This window comes from Amia ocellicauda, chromosome 5 (assembly GCF_036373705.1).
Source record: "Amia ocellicauda isolate fAmiCal2 chromosome 5, fAmiCal2.hap1, whole genome shotgun sequence".
In the NCBI taxonomy this organism is placed as follows: Eukaryota; Metazoa; Chordata; class Actinopteri; order Amiiformes; family Amiidae; genus Amia; species Amia ocellicauda.
Window position 1 is genome coordinate 19,253,582 of NC_089854.1, and position 19,473 is coordinate 19,273,054.

The 19,473-nt window shown below is 36.6% G+C and overlaps 1 protein-coding gene across 2 annotated transcripts in view; it reads right to left on the reverse strand.

The window, feature by feature from the left end:
• vaspb (vasodilator stimulated phosphoprotein b) overlaps positions 1–19,473 on the reverse strand; it is a 61,125-nt gene that overhangs the window by 17,482 nt on the left and 24,170 nt on the right. For both annotated transcript variants that reach the window (XM_066704128.1, XM_066704127.1), the window contains exons 2-5: positions 9,220–9,391; positions 3,060–3,240; positions 2,672–2,738; positions 540–619 (exon numbers count right to left, since the gene is read on the reverse strand). In XM_066704128.1, the coding sequence (XP_066560225.1) occupies positions 540–619; positions 2,672–2,738; positions 3,060–3,240; positions 9,220–9,391 (500 nt within the window). The remainder of the gene's footprint in view (positions 1–539; positions 620–2,671; positions 2,739–3,059; positions 3,241–9,219; positions 9,392–19,473) is intronic.

Below are 19,473 nucleotides of genomic sequence, written 5' to 3' on the forward strand. Positions count from 1 at the left end.
TTCTTGCCACCCTCCCACTTGGATACTATTTCGTACCCTTTTCCTAATCTATGCATTTGTATTACTTATCTGTAACCATTGTAGAATTCTCTTTGGTCTTAATTTTCATTCAGATTCACAGCCTGACCAATCATCCTTCAACAGTTCTGCAAATAACTTCTGCTTTGTGGTCATGCAAATATTAATGAAGGAAATCAGTGACGTGTGCAGGTATTCTGCCGTTTTTTGTATTAAGAATGTATATTTTCCTAAATGGCTTTATAATTATTACTGTGGCATCTGCGCTAGAGGTCACAATGTCATTTCTTATCAGTACAAAACAAGTGTCACTAGCTTCTGAAATGACAGATGTACGTTTAGTTAAAAATGCAAATTATCGCAAAACTATTTAATCATATTCAGTCATTTGGACATACTGATAGCGAAGCTAAAGCACTTAATTTGAATTTATTCATAGGTCTATGAACCTTTTAAGATCCCTATAAAAGCTGATCTTCTTGCTGGGAAACGTGCTCTGCCTGTGTTGAAATCCAACTCACCTGCAATAGAAGCTTGCCTCTCCCTCTCCAGTCTCTCTCTCTCTAGCTGTTCCTGCCGCTGCTGTTCCAGCTGTTGTTGCCTGCCAGGAAACCAGATGTTTGTTAAGACCTCCCATCTCAAGACAGTCATGTTTTGAAAAACAAAACTAAATTCCTCATACACCCAAGAACAACAGCAGCATTAATAAAGTGTAAATTTACTGTACACATTCCTTTCCTAAATTTACATGTTTTCTATTTTCTTTAATTCTGTATGACTGCATTTTAGCTGGCTATCTGGTACAGTCCAGTCCAGAGCATTTCAAAAAAGAAAAATAAGAAAAATAACTACACTTGCACAACTTACATTAAAATAAAAAATAAAAAGCACAATGCTTCTGTGAAATATCAGACCAATGTGAGAAGAGGCCCCTTTCTTTGGGGTAGGTGTCTAATGCACACAGACTTACGATACATCCTGAAATTTTTGAGGAGGCACAGGGATCCCAGACAACACAAATCCACACATCTCTTCTCTACCCTTCACTGGACAGGGTTTGTACTGTTGGGCGTGTCACAAATGACAGCCTTAACTGCCCTTCAACCCGCCCCCACCTCCCCCCGTTAAGAAAGCAGATTACAGGTAAGCTGCAAATTACCAGGTCCTTCGGGTGGATATGTGGGTTGTAGTTTTTTTTTTTTGTGTGGTTTTTATTTCTCATCCCGCTACAATGTAACCGAGCATAATGAATCTTATCAATTGCATTAACATTTATATTATTGAACTAAACAGGGAGTCTTCAGTGTCCTAAAATAATTAACCTAAGGGACACTGAATAGCATGTTTTCTATCATTATCCATTTGAAAACATTCAATGGGTTGTTTACGAGAAGTAAAATACTTGTATTTTTAAAATATTTTTAAAAAGCACTAAATCATACATTTAATTTCATGTTTTGTTAGGACTACTATAAAAAAAATAATAATAATAATAATTGCAATTTGTATTGCTTGGTCTTAAAAAGCATGGTACTTATAGGGTTTAAAATCAAGTGGTGGAGTTTCAGCCTGACTTTGCATTAATGACGCACAATTAAACCAACTCAATGAGACTAATGCTCTCAAATCCTTACCTTGGCTTGGAGGAATGGTAATGAAATTACTACTGTAAGCTGTAGTGAAGGCTATTTTAGCTGTGAGGGGAAGGAGGGGTTGACATAACATATTGGCAGTCTTGAAAGTGATTACCAGTCTGTCTTAGTATCAGGATGCTTAGCAAGAATTGAGATTCTACCAAGAATTCAGGATGCAAACAAAAAATATGAAGCTCAACTAGCCAGAGATGATGTGTGCAGTACAGGACATATTGTACATAGAAAGTAACATGTAAGATTAAAATAGTTTTTGATCTCTCATTTGTTAGCCTTTTGAAATAATGGGACAAATAAAGTGCACGTGTGTTTATCTGTCCTGTGTAGCCACTTAGCATACAGTGACAGCCTATATAACAGCATTTGTTTCTGTATAACTTACATAATCAATGTCGCTAAATAAATAAATAGCACATCAATAACATCATACTTCTATTTTGTCTGGGATTCCTTTGAAAAATACCTTGTCCCGACACCATAATTAATGGATCAATTAGTGTAGTAAATCGCAAATTTTTCAAGGTAGTGATGCATTTCTGCAGTCGGTAAATCGTCTATACTAGGATTACCATTATGCTACTAGTAGTATACACAGTTACCGGTAATGAGCGTTTACTAATATCATTACAATATTCGCTTCATGCAATTGATCACATGAAAACATGCCTCCGTTTTCAAGATTTTAATAGTTTTAAGAGTGTAAACGGGAAAGCTAAAAACCGGGACATTTAAAATATTTTGAGAGAATTGTCAAGACATCAGGACATTTACATTTAAATCCAGGATGTATGGTGACCATATGTCCTACACGTTTGCATGTATTTATACAAAAAAGTTTCGAGAAAGGTCCAAACGATTGCTCAAACTGACGGAATCCTGTCAAAAATCTGAAAACTCATGTCTGCTGTATGTACATTAAGTCCAAAGCTCATTTTGAAAGATTTACCACCCACCCCAACACATGCACATTTGCAAACCCTTCAAACACCTGAACCTAGTACCTTCTCTGCTGCTCCAGTTCCTCTGGGGTTGGTCCATTCTGCAGAGCACGGGGGCTGGCTGGGAACCCTGAAAGAAACACGGGAGGGTTAAGCAGTTGTAAAACTAACCAGCACTGTCTGAAGTATAGGGCTCGCAACAGATAATATATGGAGTATATGGATCAATGAGCTCTACAAATATTTTACCAGTTCACCATTCAGTAGCCCATAAGTGTATATTAGCTATTTGTAGGTTTGTGTGTGTATATGCATGTGCACATGAATTTGTACAAATGTTCTCCTGTGTCAGTGTGCAGTGCAAGTTGTATAGCAGCTGGAGAATGTAAACTGAGCTGTGAAAGAGGAGCAGAATCCCTTGATTGTGATGTGCTCAAGGGGTTTACGGTACCCGAGTCGGGGGCAGCGGAGAGCATCTCCAGAGCGTGGGACATGCCAGTTGCGAACAGTGCTGCATCCTCCTTGCTGCCAAAGTTCAGGCCCCAAACCTGCCGGGCATCCCTCCACTGGTGGAAGTTGGGAGTAGCCTGGTTGTACTTCAGCCCCTTCACAAGGGGGCAATTAATGACAACCTGCAAGTGAACAAGTCTTACAGTCAGCACTTCCAGCAGATACAAAAAAAATAAAAAAAATAAAAAAAACTTGGTTAATAAACTGCTTATTTCCTTATTACAGGGATGAAAGTGGCGTCTTGAAAAACACTGAAAAGTCGGTGCTAATCTGCATAACGTTGTGATGATGTCACATTAGCTACTAGTGTATAGATTTGAATGAATTTTTTTATTTTTTATTTTTTACAGGTAATAAACAAGATAAAACATCTTACATGTTAACCTTCCAGTAAAAACACCTTACTCATAATAAACTGTATGCATGGTGACATATGCATGTTAACTTTAATTTGCATTTGTTCCCCTCTCTCCCTCTCAAAGTAACTTCCTTTCCATTGGGCAATGCCATCCCTGTTCTACATTTGCACATTGGATTGCTAAAACCAGGCAGTATGCGATGTAAACAACAGCACGTTTATCTTCTGCCGATTTTTCAGCTACAAAGCAAAAAAAAAATTAGTATGGCATAAAGTTCTTCTGGGAGTGCCCTACGGCATTGATGGCAGTGTACACAGGCTCAGAAGAACCTTAGAGAGACCGTTGTCCGAAAATTGCCCAGTGGAATGAGACAAACGGGTGAAGCTTACATTTGCAGTCATAAATCTGTGAGGTGAAGAATAGATTATGCTCTCTAAGTTCTAGTGCAATACCTAGCTACCTAGATCTTTTCTAATGTGCATCACACACACAGTGTAAACACTTTTGTGTTTGTTTTGTAAATTCACTTTTATATTGATGTACCTTGAATACAAATCTTTTAAGGTGGTTATATTTTGTTAAAATAAACAATGTGAAACTTTGTACAAATGTATAAGAAATACGCTAATATTTTCTAAAACATTATGAAAATTCATAACTGTTGAAGAGCAACTAAAATAATTGAAAGGTCCAAATCACCACTCAAAATATTTATCTTCCACAATTGATAATATTGTAGGACCACATAAATAAAACGCTTATTGTAATACCAGGGTCATTTTGACCCTGTGTATGCATTTTTTTGGGGGGTCAAGTTCACTGTGCATCCTAGGGTTAATAGAAATGAATTAACAAACACGTTAAATTATTAGTCATTAGATCTGCATGATTTAATTGAAGCAGCACACATGGATTAAGAATGCTGAAATGCAAAACACTGTTGAATAAGTGTAGCTATGCAGATCAGAGAAGTACAGGGCATAAACTCAGTTACTAAACCACATACTGTTCTCAATCTGTACCAAAAACACAGTCTCCCACCTATGCCAACAGTTATACACACTCCTATTACAGACAGACACCCAGGTCAAGGGAGGCCCTGCACTACACTCAAAGAGATCATGAGAACACATGCACACACGTACAACAGCAACTAAAAGACTGAAAGTGGATAAAGATGGGAAATGATTTAAGAATCTACAGGCAAGTTTATTTCAAAACTAATCAATTCAGAGCAAAATAAAAACGTGCCTCAGTTTTTTCTTTAATCAGTAACTAAACTGTTTAGTGTGCAGTTGGAGCTTTTCCCAATCTTTTGGGGAGTGATGTGGTGTAGTACCAATTATATCCACAAGGTGGAGGCAGAGCATTCAAATTAACATTTCAGTTAAGTGGGAAAGCGATTGGTTGATATTCTAGGCATTACAATTATAAAGAAATAGCATACAGACAAGATTAAAGGAACTTACTTTTTCTTGTTTTATTGTGTATTGCCTTTAAAAATAAATACAAATATCTGATTAAAAAAAAGGTACTTACATTTTTCAACAGAGGAAGACTGCAAGGGGAACTAATTTGACTAATTTTACAATGACAATAATCCTTAAAAGGACAAGATCATTACTGAGGGCCCAGGGAAATGGTAATTTGGAGAATGTTGTTTAGGCCTGTTTTTTAACACAAAGCTGTGGAAGTCTGGAACTACCAAGCTAGTTTGTTACAAACAGATTACATTTTATGATCAATTAGCAACCAAACATTTGTTATAAACCAAGGTTGTTTTGTTACAGACTTTAAACATTACATTATTAAAATACAAGAGTACAAATTTGAGAAAGTATTATTTATATAGGTGTAAAAGTTAAATGACATTGATTATTCTTAATCAGATTTGTGATATGAAAATGGCCTGTTGGGACTAGACTGAATATCAAAGATCACTGTTTAATGTATAATAGACTAGGCAAAATTAGTCAATTGTTTATGGTTTAACCTTAACCTATTAATACCCTACTCTCTGCAGGTCCAAACAGTGATTACAGTGATACAAACTCCATTCCACCAGTTTGAATCTTTACATTTTCCTATAGGCTGAATGTGTTCAACAAAAAGTTAAATTACATTAAACTAAATGCAAAACCAAATATCTTTCAAATTAACAGTGTGAAGAATTTTGACCAAAAAGCATTGCTACAAAATCATGATTATAAAGAAAAAACGAACAAAGCTCACAATGCAATATACACCTAGATAACTTATTACAGGAAATGGTTCTGGTCTCTTGCCATCTCTCAGATAATACCATCCAGCAATCTTTTTATTTGTTTTTGGAGGGGGGGACACTATTTATCTTTCCCATAAACTTGCTCTGTGTATAAGGAGACTGTCAGGCAGAATGAGTGTGAATGGACTGTTTCTATGCAGCACTGCATGAGGAGTGTATACTGGGTACAACTGAGCATACAGGCTATACAATGTTTTTGTATAGATAAATTAGGACTGCCAACTGGCCCTATGAATACACATGAACACAAACACAAGGACACATGAATACAAACAAGGATTAAAAAAAATGAAAATCAATTAATATGTAAACTGAGCTTTAAGCATTTGCTGAATTGATATTACTACTCAACGAACCTGCAGTGCAAACCCAAACAGTCTTCTATGAATGCGAGACTATAGAAATCATTTTGAATGCGTTTTTTCCTTATTAATTTGGCATTTGCCAAAAATGCATGGATAACAAAATGGTTTGTGTAAAACAAACGGGTGAATAGACTTCATTATTTGATCAGCATTCAGTGGGAATTAGATCAATATAATTTAGGCAAGGTAGAGGGCATACAAAAAGTAATACAAGTAAATACAAGTACAATTAACATGCCTTGTTTTAAAACGTGACCACATTTAAGCAGCAAGAACTATTTAGGAACATTCAACTGACACCTTCAGTTGTCTCAGACCAGCCCTAAAATGCTGTCCTGTCTCAGTGTCCCAGGATTGGAATAGACAGAGGTGCAGGTTCACATGGTGAAAATGTTAAAATATTACATTACCAAATGGGTTAAATAACAGGAAATGGCATCTGCTATTAAACCACGCAGACATTGCAAATTGACTGCAGAGCCTGAAGCTACAAAGCCTAGACGCTGATTGACTCATTGCACTTCTGGCTGCTTTTCAATTCTTCATATTCAAGGACAGCCCCATTCCTGCAGGGTTTACTCCAGCTGAAATTCTGTGCTCGGTTTGTAAAGCAGCTCTAGACTAGAAGTGTTTGAAGTTGCCACTAAAACAGTAACACACTGGTAGTAATACTAAGCAAGCAAGAGTGAATATACAGTCTACCAGAAATGTAAAAAATAAATAGACCACGTAAGAAACTACTGGGGTAACCTTGGCCAGCATCAAGCAAAAGTCAAAATTGTAAACTTGGCCAAGTTTGCCCCAATTGATAATCAGATGAGAATTCTTGATAATTTACAGGGAGAGGCACAAGACTTAAGTAAGGAAATTGCAAGAATCTGTAGTGGTCCACTTTGTAGTATTTTGCAATATTGTTTTTATTGATAGGAAGACTAATTACCTTAATACCAAATTGGCACAAATATAATAATTTTAAAAATAACACTCCTATATTCACGGACTACGCTCCATGTCAAGTTGTCGATATTCGGTTAAATGAGTGGCTGAACAGCAAATATCAAAGTGATTAAGCAGAGGTCATGATGCAAATGGTCATGGTTGTCAAAGAAGCTGAAGCAGTAAATAATTGGCATTCTGCTAAATACAGATTTATTATGAAAGGGGAACTAGCGCAGTCCATAAAATCATTGGTTTCTATGTACTAATTTGTTAGGAGGAGTAATTAACTAAAGTATCTGCGATGTTTCTGTTCCATCCTACCATTTTAGTAAGTTTTATGAGTATTCTCTCGGGGAAATGGTACAAATGTGGATCAAATGCATCAGTAGCATTTGATCCTGGCAGTGTAAACACTCGACTGGCTCAAGTTCCAGCGTGCACTGCGGCGGCGAGTGTGAGGCAGAGGGGTAGACAAAAATCTCCACATCAGTGGTGCAGATAAGAGAACACTTCCATACTTCCATTATTCCTAATAAAATAGTTAAAAATTAACAGTACATTGCTTGTTATTTTATGTTAGCAGAAATATATAAATTGTATGTTTAAAATTTAAATGCCTATTTTTTTTTTAAACCATTTAAAAGCAAGTGCGTTGGTTTTACTTGTTAGAATAATTCCTAACCAGAAAAATTGATATAGCTCAGTGTTCTGAAGCACTAATTTAATATATACATATAATTAAGTTTAGACTTACAAGCTAGTGTGGCGGCATTTGATTTAGAGGCAGGCAGCAGACATGAATCAGTGGAGCAGATAAGAGACCCTTCCCTACTTCCCGTATTATAGGCCTAAATTAAATCTTGTTAAAATTAACACTAATTGGCTTGTTACTTTAAGAAAAATATATAATTATATTTTAATTGAAATATATTGGCTTCGAAAAGTAATTTATTTTATATTAGCCAACATTTTTTGTAGCCTATATTAATTTAAAATGCTCCAGTTGAAAAAATATGCAAGTGCTTTGGTTTTCATTCGTAGCGAGATAAAAAGTCAGTTTTAGGTATAGCTGTGTTCTAAAGGACTAATTTAATATGTGCATGTGAAGACCCCTGTGGCGGCTGAAGGTTGATCTTGATTAAATGGCAGTGTAAAATGCGACGCCACTGATGCTGATCAAATGTACCGATGCATTTGATTCGGATCAGAAATGGCAGTGTAAAAGCACATATTGTTCTGTACAAAAACAGCTATTAAAAAAAAAAAAAAAAAACACTTTCAGCATCTACAGAATTGGTAACAACTGACAAGCATCTTTTAGCCTTGTGATTAATTGGGAAATTAATTATTCAGCTTTAAATCTAAACTAATTTTAGACTTTGCAGATTGTTAAGCAATTTCAAGAGGTTCGTTAACACTACAGTGTTTGGTGAAATGTGCACTTCATTTTCCATGAAGCCTGTGTAGGGATGAATTTGGAATGATACTTATCAGAAGAATACCAAGAGCACTAATGTGTTCTGTATGGCCGCAGTGGCAACTTCATGGGTAAAGTACAGATTCTTGTTCTTAATTATTATTATTTTTTTATTGCTCCGGTCAGGTGGTGTGTAAAACCTAGTCGTGTTCTACTATTGCAAACAGTGTGTCTGGTTGTAAGCTATTCAATCCAGGATGTAGGACTATTTTCTATTAACCATATATTTTACATGTTGTGGAAATCCACAATTTGGGGTAGATATTCCTTTTTCAGTTGATCTGCCGTATGCATGTAGTTTCAACTGAATATTAGCACAAATGCCTGTCAAGATTTATTTTAATGCATTAATTTATTCAATTACCATTTATACTAATCATAATTAGGTTTTCATTTTTCCAGTACGTTAAAGCACAATGTTGATTTCTTAATTGTGAATTGAATTACCTGGGGAGGCTGCAGGGACATCTAGGGCATAGTAGTTTAATTGTGTGTGCTGGGGGAAGTAGCAGAAATCACAGAGCTCTACTTATGTAGCCTGCTGGATTGGGGACTTCCAACTCCATAACTTGTCAATGACATATCTGTAACAATTCTGTGTTCTGTGGATTGTGAAACATGAGACATTATGAGGCAATAGGTGCTACTATACACAGAGGGTACCCTCGACAAAGTACCTGTTGATCTGTCTGCATCTTTCTGCCAACCACCCGGAATGTGTTGTTACTGGTATTGTGGTAGATCTGGACTCGGCTGAATGACTGGGGACCAGTACCTGCCGGCACCCACTTCTTGTTGGCATCATCATAGATCATCACAGTGGCACGAGCCTGGCATATACTGGACTCACTGTAAGCAGGAAATACAGAATAGGAAATGTTATTGATTGTAAAGAAGAGGACAGGTTAAACAAACAGGAGCATATACATTGTTATTTTGCCTCATAAATATCAAATTCAAGTTACTGGTATTACTTGGCTTTAAAACAAATCAAAAGTAAAGTAATAGCCTAGACCAGGGGTTCTCAAACTTTCACAATTGACAAGCCCATTTTCAAACTTGATAAATGTCGTGACCCAAACATTTTATTTATAAAAAATACGAAGTGGACTTCAACAACCCACGGACCGCACTAATTTATATAATGTATTTTACATAATTTTCAATCGTAATTGTTTTTGCAGATTTTAAAGTAAATTTCAGACATTCTAACAAATTGGTTGATTCATTCTGTTCATCAATATCCTTAACATTTTGTGAGTTATATATGGATATGGATAATTCCGTTTATCTTCTGTGAACAGTATTGCCTAGATTTCTACTTCGGGTGATCAGCAATATCATATTCGGAAATGTCTCTTGACCGCCTGCCAGAACACCATTAACACTGTTTAACAATATAACCAATTTGACTGTGGTTTTAAATGTAGTGCAGGTTGAGGGAAAAGGAGACAGAGCACAAGAAAGAAAAAGTCTAAGTGAAACAAAATGCATCTTCTTGGCTGAAGGCACTCCTTTACAGAACTGGATCCCACATTGATTTACTCCATTCTCTGTTCTCTCCAACTCTGTCAAGTTGTCAGTGTGTACAAGATGTCAAATTCGAGAAATCAAAAGTGCAACCAGTACAATTTAGCAGTCAAGTAAAGGACTAGATTTTAGACAGAAGACATGATGCAATTAACTTGGATTAGGCCTAGTTGCCAGGCAAACCATAGTATGGTTTTAGAAATTATGTATTATCAAATCATTCTGTATGCCTTTAATGTTTTTCATACATTGATATATAACAGAAGAGTAACAAAACCATGATGGAAAAATTACACCGAAAAACAAAATAAAGGAGAAGATCAGAATCAAGAGGTATGATGTGAACGGATGCATCTTAAGCAGGCACTGGATGGTAGTAAGACTGCAGTCCTGATGCAACAAACCTGCAGGTCTAGAATTGTCACCTCCTCTAATAATGTATAAATATATTAAATTGTGGTTTGACACACAAGATACCTCTCATATTTTCCTTGGTGCCTGCAATTTCTCCATTGTTCTCCCTACAACTAACTGCTGATTGTCCAGTGGACTTGCAGTGTGAAAAGTCTGACAATTACTGCTTAATTAGTCAGTGAACCTCATTAGTGAACCACATTGATTAGTGTAAAAACTTAAAATTATATTCAAATGCAATTTACTTCATTACAAAGGAATCCATAAACAGGTCAAATAACCAACTCAAGTCACACAAAAACAGGAAGACATAACAAGATCAGACATGCTAAGCAAACCGGAAAAACACATAACTGGTTTTCAGAATTACTCAAACTAGATAAAATGAGATTGCAGAAACCCAAGTTTTATCATCCACGAGAAACCAATTAAGTTCATGATAAAAATTGTTTTTATATAGAAACGATTTGGGTAAATGTGTGGGGGGGGGGGGGTAATTACAATGGAGAACAATAGGTAATTAGCAATTAGAGGGATGGATCTTCGTACAGAATTCTACAGTGAAGACTACCACAAGGAAGGTATCACTATCACAAGGAAAACTGTGTTCCTATAGGAGACCAACACTAGTAAGCTTGTCAATTCTCAGTTACAACAAATCCATACTTCCTCCAAACTCTAATGTAAATAAAGAAAGCTGAATATTCCCAAACAAGCTTGTTGGTTATTTATTATTCAAGATCTAAAGGGGAAATTAGATCCAAATTAATGCACTATTCTCATTTCAAAAGGGCAGAATAAGTTGTAAATGATTTTAAAAGAACTATCATTACAAATACAGACCCACCCCCACCCCCTAAAACACCTGCTCTTGCAGGTACAGGAGTACAGCATTAACTAAGGCCCAGAACAGAACAGATTACAATTTCTACATGCCCACTAACTACAAATTTAAAGCCCAGTACTGAGGTTTTTACTGCTTCAAAATTAGGGGTCTGAATACATTCCTCAACTGTACACACATGCATATGGGAACCTGGTCATATAGCCTCAGCACATCTAACTGGACTAAGGAAGAACAAAGCTGAAAACAAACAGCCTGCCTCACCACTGTAATGTCTATCTGGCTCTCCTCTCCTTGCATGACTTGAGTGAAGACAATTATGACAGACTGACGGAAAAAGGAAACTAACTCCTCAGACACAGGCCGCTACTAAGTGGCAAGACAACTCAACAGCTCTTGAACTACTGAGAAACCAGACCGACTGACAGCTGGGCTGCTCTCTGAGATAGACAGACAGACACTAAGAAAGTAGTCGTACCAAGGAACCGGTTAACCACAGACAGACTGATGCGCACCCCCCCTGCCCAACAGCTCTTGCGGTCATAGTGTTCTCACATTAGTGTCAAGCACATAGGCATGAGACAATGGGTGAAGAGATCAGACGCATAGAGTCTGAATGAACATACTGCCATGCAAATCTATCATTATGCAGACACACACCAGAGTTGGGGCCAATTTCATGTATTCGACTCCAATTCAATTTCCTCCTCACATCAATTCACTCCATCACTCCAAAACAATTCCAATTCCAAGGGTGGGGTCAATTCTCACAACTCATCAATACAATCCCCCTCCCCACACCACTTCAATACAAATCCTTCCTTCGATAATTTCTTACCAGTTTAAATTTAAAGGACTGTCTAATTTAAATGTTTTTATTGCAGCAATGTGTATTTTATGTAAAACAGTAATAAATGCAAAAGTGTGAAAAACTCTACATCAAAATTCGAATGCTGATACATAATGTTGGTTTTTAACACTGGTACTTAATTGTTTATTATTTCTCCATGTCCATATTCCATGTCATATTCACTTATTCATTGTAAATATGTATTAACAACATTAACATTGCCATGAACCTTCATTACAGAAAATACTCAAATGACAACAAGCAAGTTTATAGTTTTTATCATTATACAATAATAGGAGCAACAAGTAATGAGCTCTTCCTTATGGAAATGTAAGCTTTCATCCAACCATACTGACTTTTGAGCTAGGCTACACCAAGATTATTCCTCATGTTTTTTTTTTTTTTTTTTTTTTTTTTAATATTAGGCAATATTTCCATTAAAAAACTGGTTTAGCAGAATTGAAATAGAATTGATAACAGAGAAATGTCTATTAAATTCCAATAAAAAATTAATAAAAATTGGTGATTGCTTAATTCCAATTTATGATAAATTCCAATAGTAATTAGCCTGTAGTTCAATTCAAAATTTAGGTTTATGTTTTTTAAATTCACATTTATATTGATGATGAACCTTGAGTACAAATGTTTTGAAATATTATACATCATGTTAAAAGTGGTTATATTTTGTTATTCACATTTTGCAAAAAGCACATAGAAATCTACAGCTTCCTGTGACATACACAGCTGTAACCCTGGTTGCTTCCTCTCTCTTGCTAAACTCCTAATAAGGCCTGGCTCTCAGGGTGGCTGAGCTTGTGATAGAGCACCAAGATGTCTTACACTTATACTCGGCACTGAATCACATCTGCTTTTGGATAAAAAAAGGTAACACGGACCATAGTGTCTTCTGGTTTGAGTTCAGATTGGAATACTGATTTCAAATTTCTCATTCAGGCTTACTTCAGTGGAAAGGTACTAATACTACCGAGCAGAATATGTATAACACTATATACACTACATTTCAAAACAGACAGACACACACTAAAATACTGATCAGAAAAACAAATAGAAGTTTGTCGATTTGTTTTGCAATTAATGTATATTATTTATTTGGTCTATCCAAGGCAACTAACAAGAACCATGACTTTATTATATAACATATAAAGCTTATATTTGCATCATTTCACAAATGCAGTTATAGGAATAAAACTTGTGTAGTACATGAATGCACACAAGAATGTCGGTGCCCATATACAGTAGCCTCAAGATACAGTATAGATTTTTCATAGTTTGTGAATGAATATATTCACTGTTCTTGCCCCAGGGTTAAAAGGATGATACAGAGAGAAAGGGAGCACACACAAACAACTGGCAGGTGGGTATTAAATGGAGAGATCCAGAGGAATACATTTAAAGGATCATATGCAAGGATATAGAAATGTGTGCACATACACCCTTGTAAAGGCTGATTGTATGAACAGGCTGTGCTTAATGGTTAAACACATCTAAAAACATTTGGTTTCACTGATTTGGATCAGTGCTTCCCAACCCTGTTCCCGAGGACCCATTGTGCAATATCAAGACCAAAGGTGGGCCTATACTACACTAAAAACACTGAAAATACTTGTCTTTTTACCCAGTTGTCTCAATCCTTTTCGTAAGACACACAAACTAATACTCTAATGCATGCACACCTACTGTTAGACCAGGGTTCCTCATTGAGGAAGACGACGCCTTGAGCGTTTTGTGGCCACTGACTTGCATCTGACAGGCCTGAATTTGTCATCACAGAATCACAAAGCAGAGGAGTCTATGTATTGACTGTCACGCAAAGCTTCAACAGATTATCAACACATACTTCCTTTTGTCTACTCAAAGGACTACCAAACCTCAAAGATGAGACAAGGGAAGGACTACATTTCAAATACCATGTTTTTTCCTCCACAGGATGTGAAAAAGCATTGTATTCTAAAGTCCTCCAGATTACTGAATAACAAGATGATTATATTTCTTTTTTAAAACATTATGGGAAACTTGTACTAAAAATTGAGAAAACAAAAACAAAAAAAACAATGCAACAATACTTAAAATTGTATATACATGGTTTCTAAACTATTGTAGAATGAATCCCAGAGTTCAATATGCTACTAAATGTAGTGAAGGCAGACCTATGCAAATAAACAGTAATAATAATTAACAGGATTTATCATGTTAACGGTTTAAAATGACAAATTGCACAAACGCATAAAATAGGCAGTCTGTAACCCAAATTAGGTTTACAAGTACCTTTCACATTTCTTTATATTCTATTCAAATATAAAAATGTTCAAAATAGTTCTATAGCACAATTGACGCTTTATATTTTACAATGTTAAAAAGTGTATACATATTTTTATTAAACTTATTAAATTGAAATTTGAAATACATTTTATTTTATGCAACGTGAAGTGCTTTGAAATGGCTCCATCCGTCACATCTGCGTACATCAAAACAGAAAACATGCTTTTCAACAGGGCTATCCATCTGTGTTGCATTTAGCAGCCCGGCACCTTCAGTCCTGTATAGATGCTGAATTGTAGTGCCAACAGCAGTCTAAAAGCCACACCAGAAACCCAGCTAACACACAATGTAGCTGTGAATTAAGCCTGTCGCCAGCCCAACAACAACATTTAATTCAAAAGGAAAGATATAAACTTGCTGAGCCAATCAGAGGACAGGCAGACAAGCTAGATCACCTGCGATTCTTCAATTGTTTAATCAAAATGTGCATATATACATAAACAAATTATAAAATTAACTTTTCGCAAAATAAACCGTGTAAAACTAGACTCCCAGTATGCACATATATAGGCAGACTTATACAATTATAGAATATAATTAAGCAGTTCTAAAAGTAGCATAAAACTGAAATATTAACAAAATATGCAACAAAAGTGCATTGAAATGGCTCCGTCTATTACACCTGCGTATCAATGCAGAAAATACATTTTCCAACACTACAGTGCCCTACACTAAAACAAAACAATTCGCATTCATGATCAAACAACTGACTGATCATAGCATTGTTTCAGAAACCTGGGATTCCAACATGAAAGTTAGAAACGTGCTGAGCCTAACAGGAAAGGCATAGGAGGGCTTTATCAGGTGCAAATCTGATAATAACGGCTATACATGAATACAGCCTGTTTCTAGGACTTAGTGGCAGAAATCTGTGATACTGGAAAGAGACCGTTGCTAAGATCATGTGCTTGACATTTGCAATGCAAACATTTAACCTCCCAGCTCTCAGTTTCTTATTAATACACTCCCTAAACTTGACAACCCCACATCCACCCTTCACAAGTGCCAACAGTGTTCTGATGATCAACAACATTCCTGATCAATTTTTAAACCCTGTATTTTCAGAATCTGACTAAAATTATTTTGTAGCCACAATCTCACTTGCAAGGTATTTGAACAGGACTATTGTATTTGAAACAGTGTTTCAAACAAAAAACGTATGGTTTCAACACCACTGTGTACATCAGGTAGCCTTGCAAGAGTGCAGTTACATCCATTTTCCCTTATTTGGGCCAGTACTTAATGGGGGAGTGAAGACACTGGAGTGCACAGTAGCAAATACTTATGCACTCCTATGCTGTGCAAACTGGGAGATATGGAGTTTTTTCAGGGGTTGAAAGGATACCCCTCTACCTGTGTGTGATGCAGCATGTCTTACCTGGTATTTGAACTGAAGATGATTCATACATTTATCCAAAAAAAAAATCTGTGACAGCACTGCTCTTCATCACCTGATTGCAGTTTAAATAATGTATTTTCAAGTTAATAGTTCCTTTACAAAGTGTATAATTAATGATCAGATAACATTTAAATATATGAACATGGATAAACTATGCTGACTGCAGCTTTATAGGAAGTTATATACAGTTGAAATGTCAAAAGTAAGCAAGCCTAGCTATAATAAATAAAGTGCAGAAGCAGAGAGAAACATTATAGAAAGCAAGTCAGTCAATGCACTCAGGATCCCAAATTGAGGTAGAATACACTGGGGATGAGAGTGAGAGTGAATGTGCATGTTTTATAGCAGAGGTAGGCAGTGGGCTGTACCCAATGCATTTTTAATCTCACTATTTTTGCAGTCATATGAATGGCTATGAATAATTGATTATGCCCAAAAGAAGATCAGCCTTTCTAAGCAGTTATGGCAAATCCATAACAGCAATAATAAATATATAACAATACTAGGGAGTGTTTGGAGACAACAACCAGACTTCCTATCTACTCTAGAGGGTTGGTTTTAGATTTTAACCAAACCTCCTAAAACAGTCAGGCAGGAGTTAACAGGAAACTGTGGCAATGCGTTAAAGTAAGCAGTTTGTGCCTTCTCAGACATGCCTGTATAAGGCAGTGCTCAGGGCTGCTCCCTCCTCCCTGAAACAGTCAGGCCTCCCAGACACACCTCTTTCATTGCCTGCCTCATGCCAATTCACTCCATCTCTCTGCTTACACAGCTCAATCCTCCATCTTCACCTGCCCTCCCATTTACTGCCAAAGCATTACTGGCATTTCACCTCTACCAGATATTTAAAGCACCTAGAGCTATTTTCACAACACTAGAAAGGAAAGTAAGTTAAAACACTAACAAACAATTCAGGATAACTCTTACTCTCTATTACTCCCACTCTATTTTCTTTCCCAGAATCTCTGCATCTCTGACTCACTCTCTAGACTCCTCCATCATGGTTATCCAACATTACAAAAGCAAACACTTTGCATGGAACAAGGGTAACAACAATATACAAAAGGAAATCCACAAAATACAAATGAATACTATTAATGTATTCGAGAAGACCAGAAAGGTTTTACATGTATAATCTTAATGAAACATTGAATGGTGAGACACTGTGCAGTTCTAATGCTAAAGGGCAGCTCATTGCACCAAAAGAGATGGTCCTTTTAGTGATGCAGTAATGTCTCTGCACTGTGCACATTACAATGTTTGGGATACGTCCGGCGAAAAATCTCCCATCAACTGACATTATGCAGGGAAACTAGACGCAGTTTCTGGTGCTTTATCAAAGAGATAAATTTCAATGGAGCTCGCCGTAATCAAAAAGGGTGAGGATGCACAATTTTAAGAGTCTGCTACAAAATATGCATCTACATTGGAAATAAGTGGTTTCCACTGCTGATGTAGGCGTTTCTAGGTGAATGCAAGTCTCCTGCTGTGACGCCCAAATTCATCAATAACATCTCCACAAATTAGTTTGAGTTCCTTATCCATTTACAGTTCCATCTGGCCAATAAAGTCTCTTTCATAGTGGAGCACAAATGTTTTGCGTTGTTTTAACCCACTGAATGGTTAGCTCACCTGTTGCCGTCATATCTGGCATAGTCGCAAAAATCCGCAAAAGTTTCCAGAACTAGATGGGCAACGAGTTTCACAGCAGCCGACAGAGCATCTAGAACTCATTTGGTCGCTATCAACTAGCTAGTGTGCCCAATATGCCCTGCCTTTCCCCACCTCATAAATGCAGGGACAATGATAGATTTTTGCTCAAACTCAATCTTTTTATTTTCTGAATATTTAACTTAATTGCTCTATGAAGACTACCATCCTGCCATTATATATTATATACACACACATACACCAAAAGTCTGGGCTGGCAGATCTGCAACTGATTTGATTGCTCAAAACTACGTATGTCCTTATTTTAAAAATTGACATTACTGCCTTAAAATATAATTAAATAACTTGAAACAAAGTACCGTCAGTGTACAACGTAATGCAGTCTAACATGTTTGCCTATGTATAGAGATATATTTTGCATAATGTTTTGGTATATAACTTCTGACATATGTGTGACAATGGTTAGCATTAGGGGTGTGATGATTTCACACATTTTCGATTCGATTTGCCTTTCAATAATCATGTCACAATTCGGTTCCATTTCATTTTTCTTCACATACTTCTCTCCAAACTAATAACCTTTTTTGACAAAAATAAATAAATATGATCTTAACAGTGCCAATAATAAATAACCACTAACACCAGACAGCCTGTCGCCAGCCTTATACCTAATACAAAAGAATTATCATACATGGTCAAACAGGCTTTAGGTTTCAACACTATCATTAATCTTTCACAATTACTATTTTTTGAGAATTGGGAAGTCCTAATTATACATTACAAAAATATAAAACTTCCCAAGAACAGATCAACACTGGCCTATTGCCACAGTACTGTGTGCAACAGACAACAAAGAGACAAAAGGATGTGGGCAACAAGATCCCAGTTTTGGCTCTTGCTATTAAGAAATGGTGGGTGTGCATAATATTTTATATTTATATAATACATAAATGTATGTTTGGACCCTGCATTACAAGGTAACAATGTAAACATTTCTATCCCTGTAATTTCATTACTGACATTACATTAGAGGGTGGGAGGTTGTTCTAAAAATCTTCTCTTTATACCAAATCATAGCCTTGAACCTCATCTTTATATGTATAACATTGGTCATCCAGGAATCACCCTTTAAACATGCTTTTTCTAATCTATATTAATGATCTGGACTGTGGGATAGTTAGCAAACTTGCCAAATTTTTAGATGATACTAAAATAGGTGGCTCAGCAGATACAATCTTGGCAACACAGGTTATTCAAAGGGACTTGGATAATATTCAGGTGTGGCATATGTAATATTCAGGTGTGACGCCTGGCAGATTAAATTCAATGTGCAAGTGCAAGGTATTACACGCTGGTATCAAAAATGTCCACTATAATTACACTATGGGGGGGAATAGAACTACATGAAGTAACGCATGAGAAAGACCTAGGAGTCTATAGACTCTTCACTTTCCCCATCTAAACAATGTGGGGAAGCAATTTTAAAAAGCAAACAAAATGCTAGAGTATGTTGTCAAAAGTGTAGAATTGAAAACAAGGGCAGTAATGTTCAGACTGTACAATGCGCTAGTTAGAGCTCATCTGGATACTGTGTACAGTTCTGGGCTCCACACTTCAAGAAAGATATCGCTGCTCTAGAGGCAGTTCAGAGGAGAGCAACCAGACTTATTCCAGGTCTGAAGGGAATGTCCTACTGAGAGACTGAGGGACCTGAACCATTTCACCCTGGAACAGAGGAGACATAAAACCAGAGGAGCTTCTCCAGATCTGCAGGTAAACACGAAGCCAGGGACACAAATGGAAATTGGACTTCAAGACATTCAAGACAGAAAACGGGAGATACTTCTTCACACAGAGAGGCGTCACAATCTGGAACAAACTCC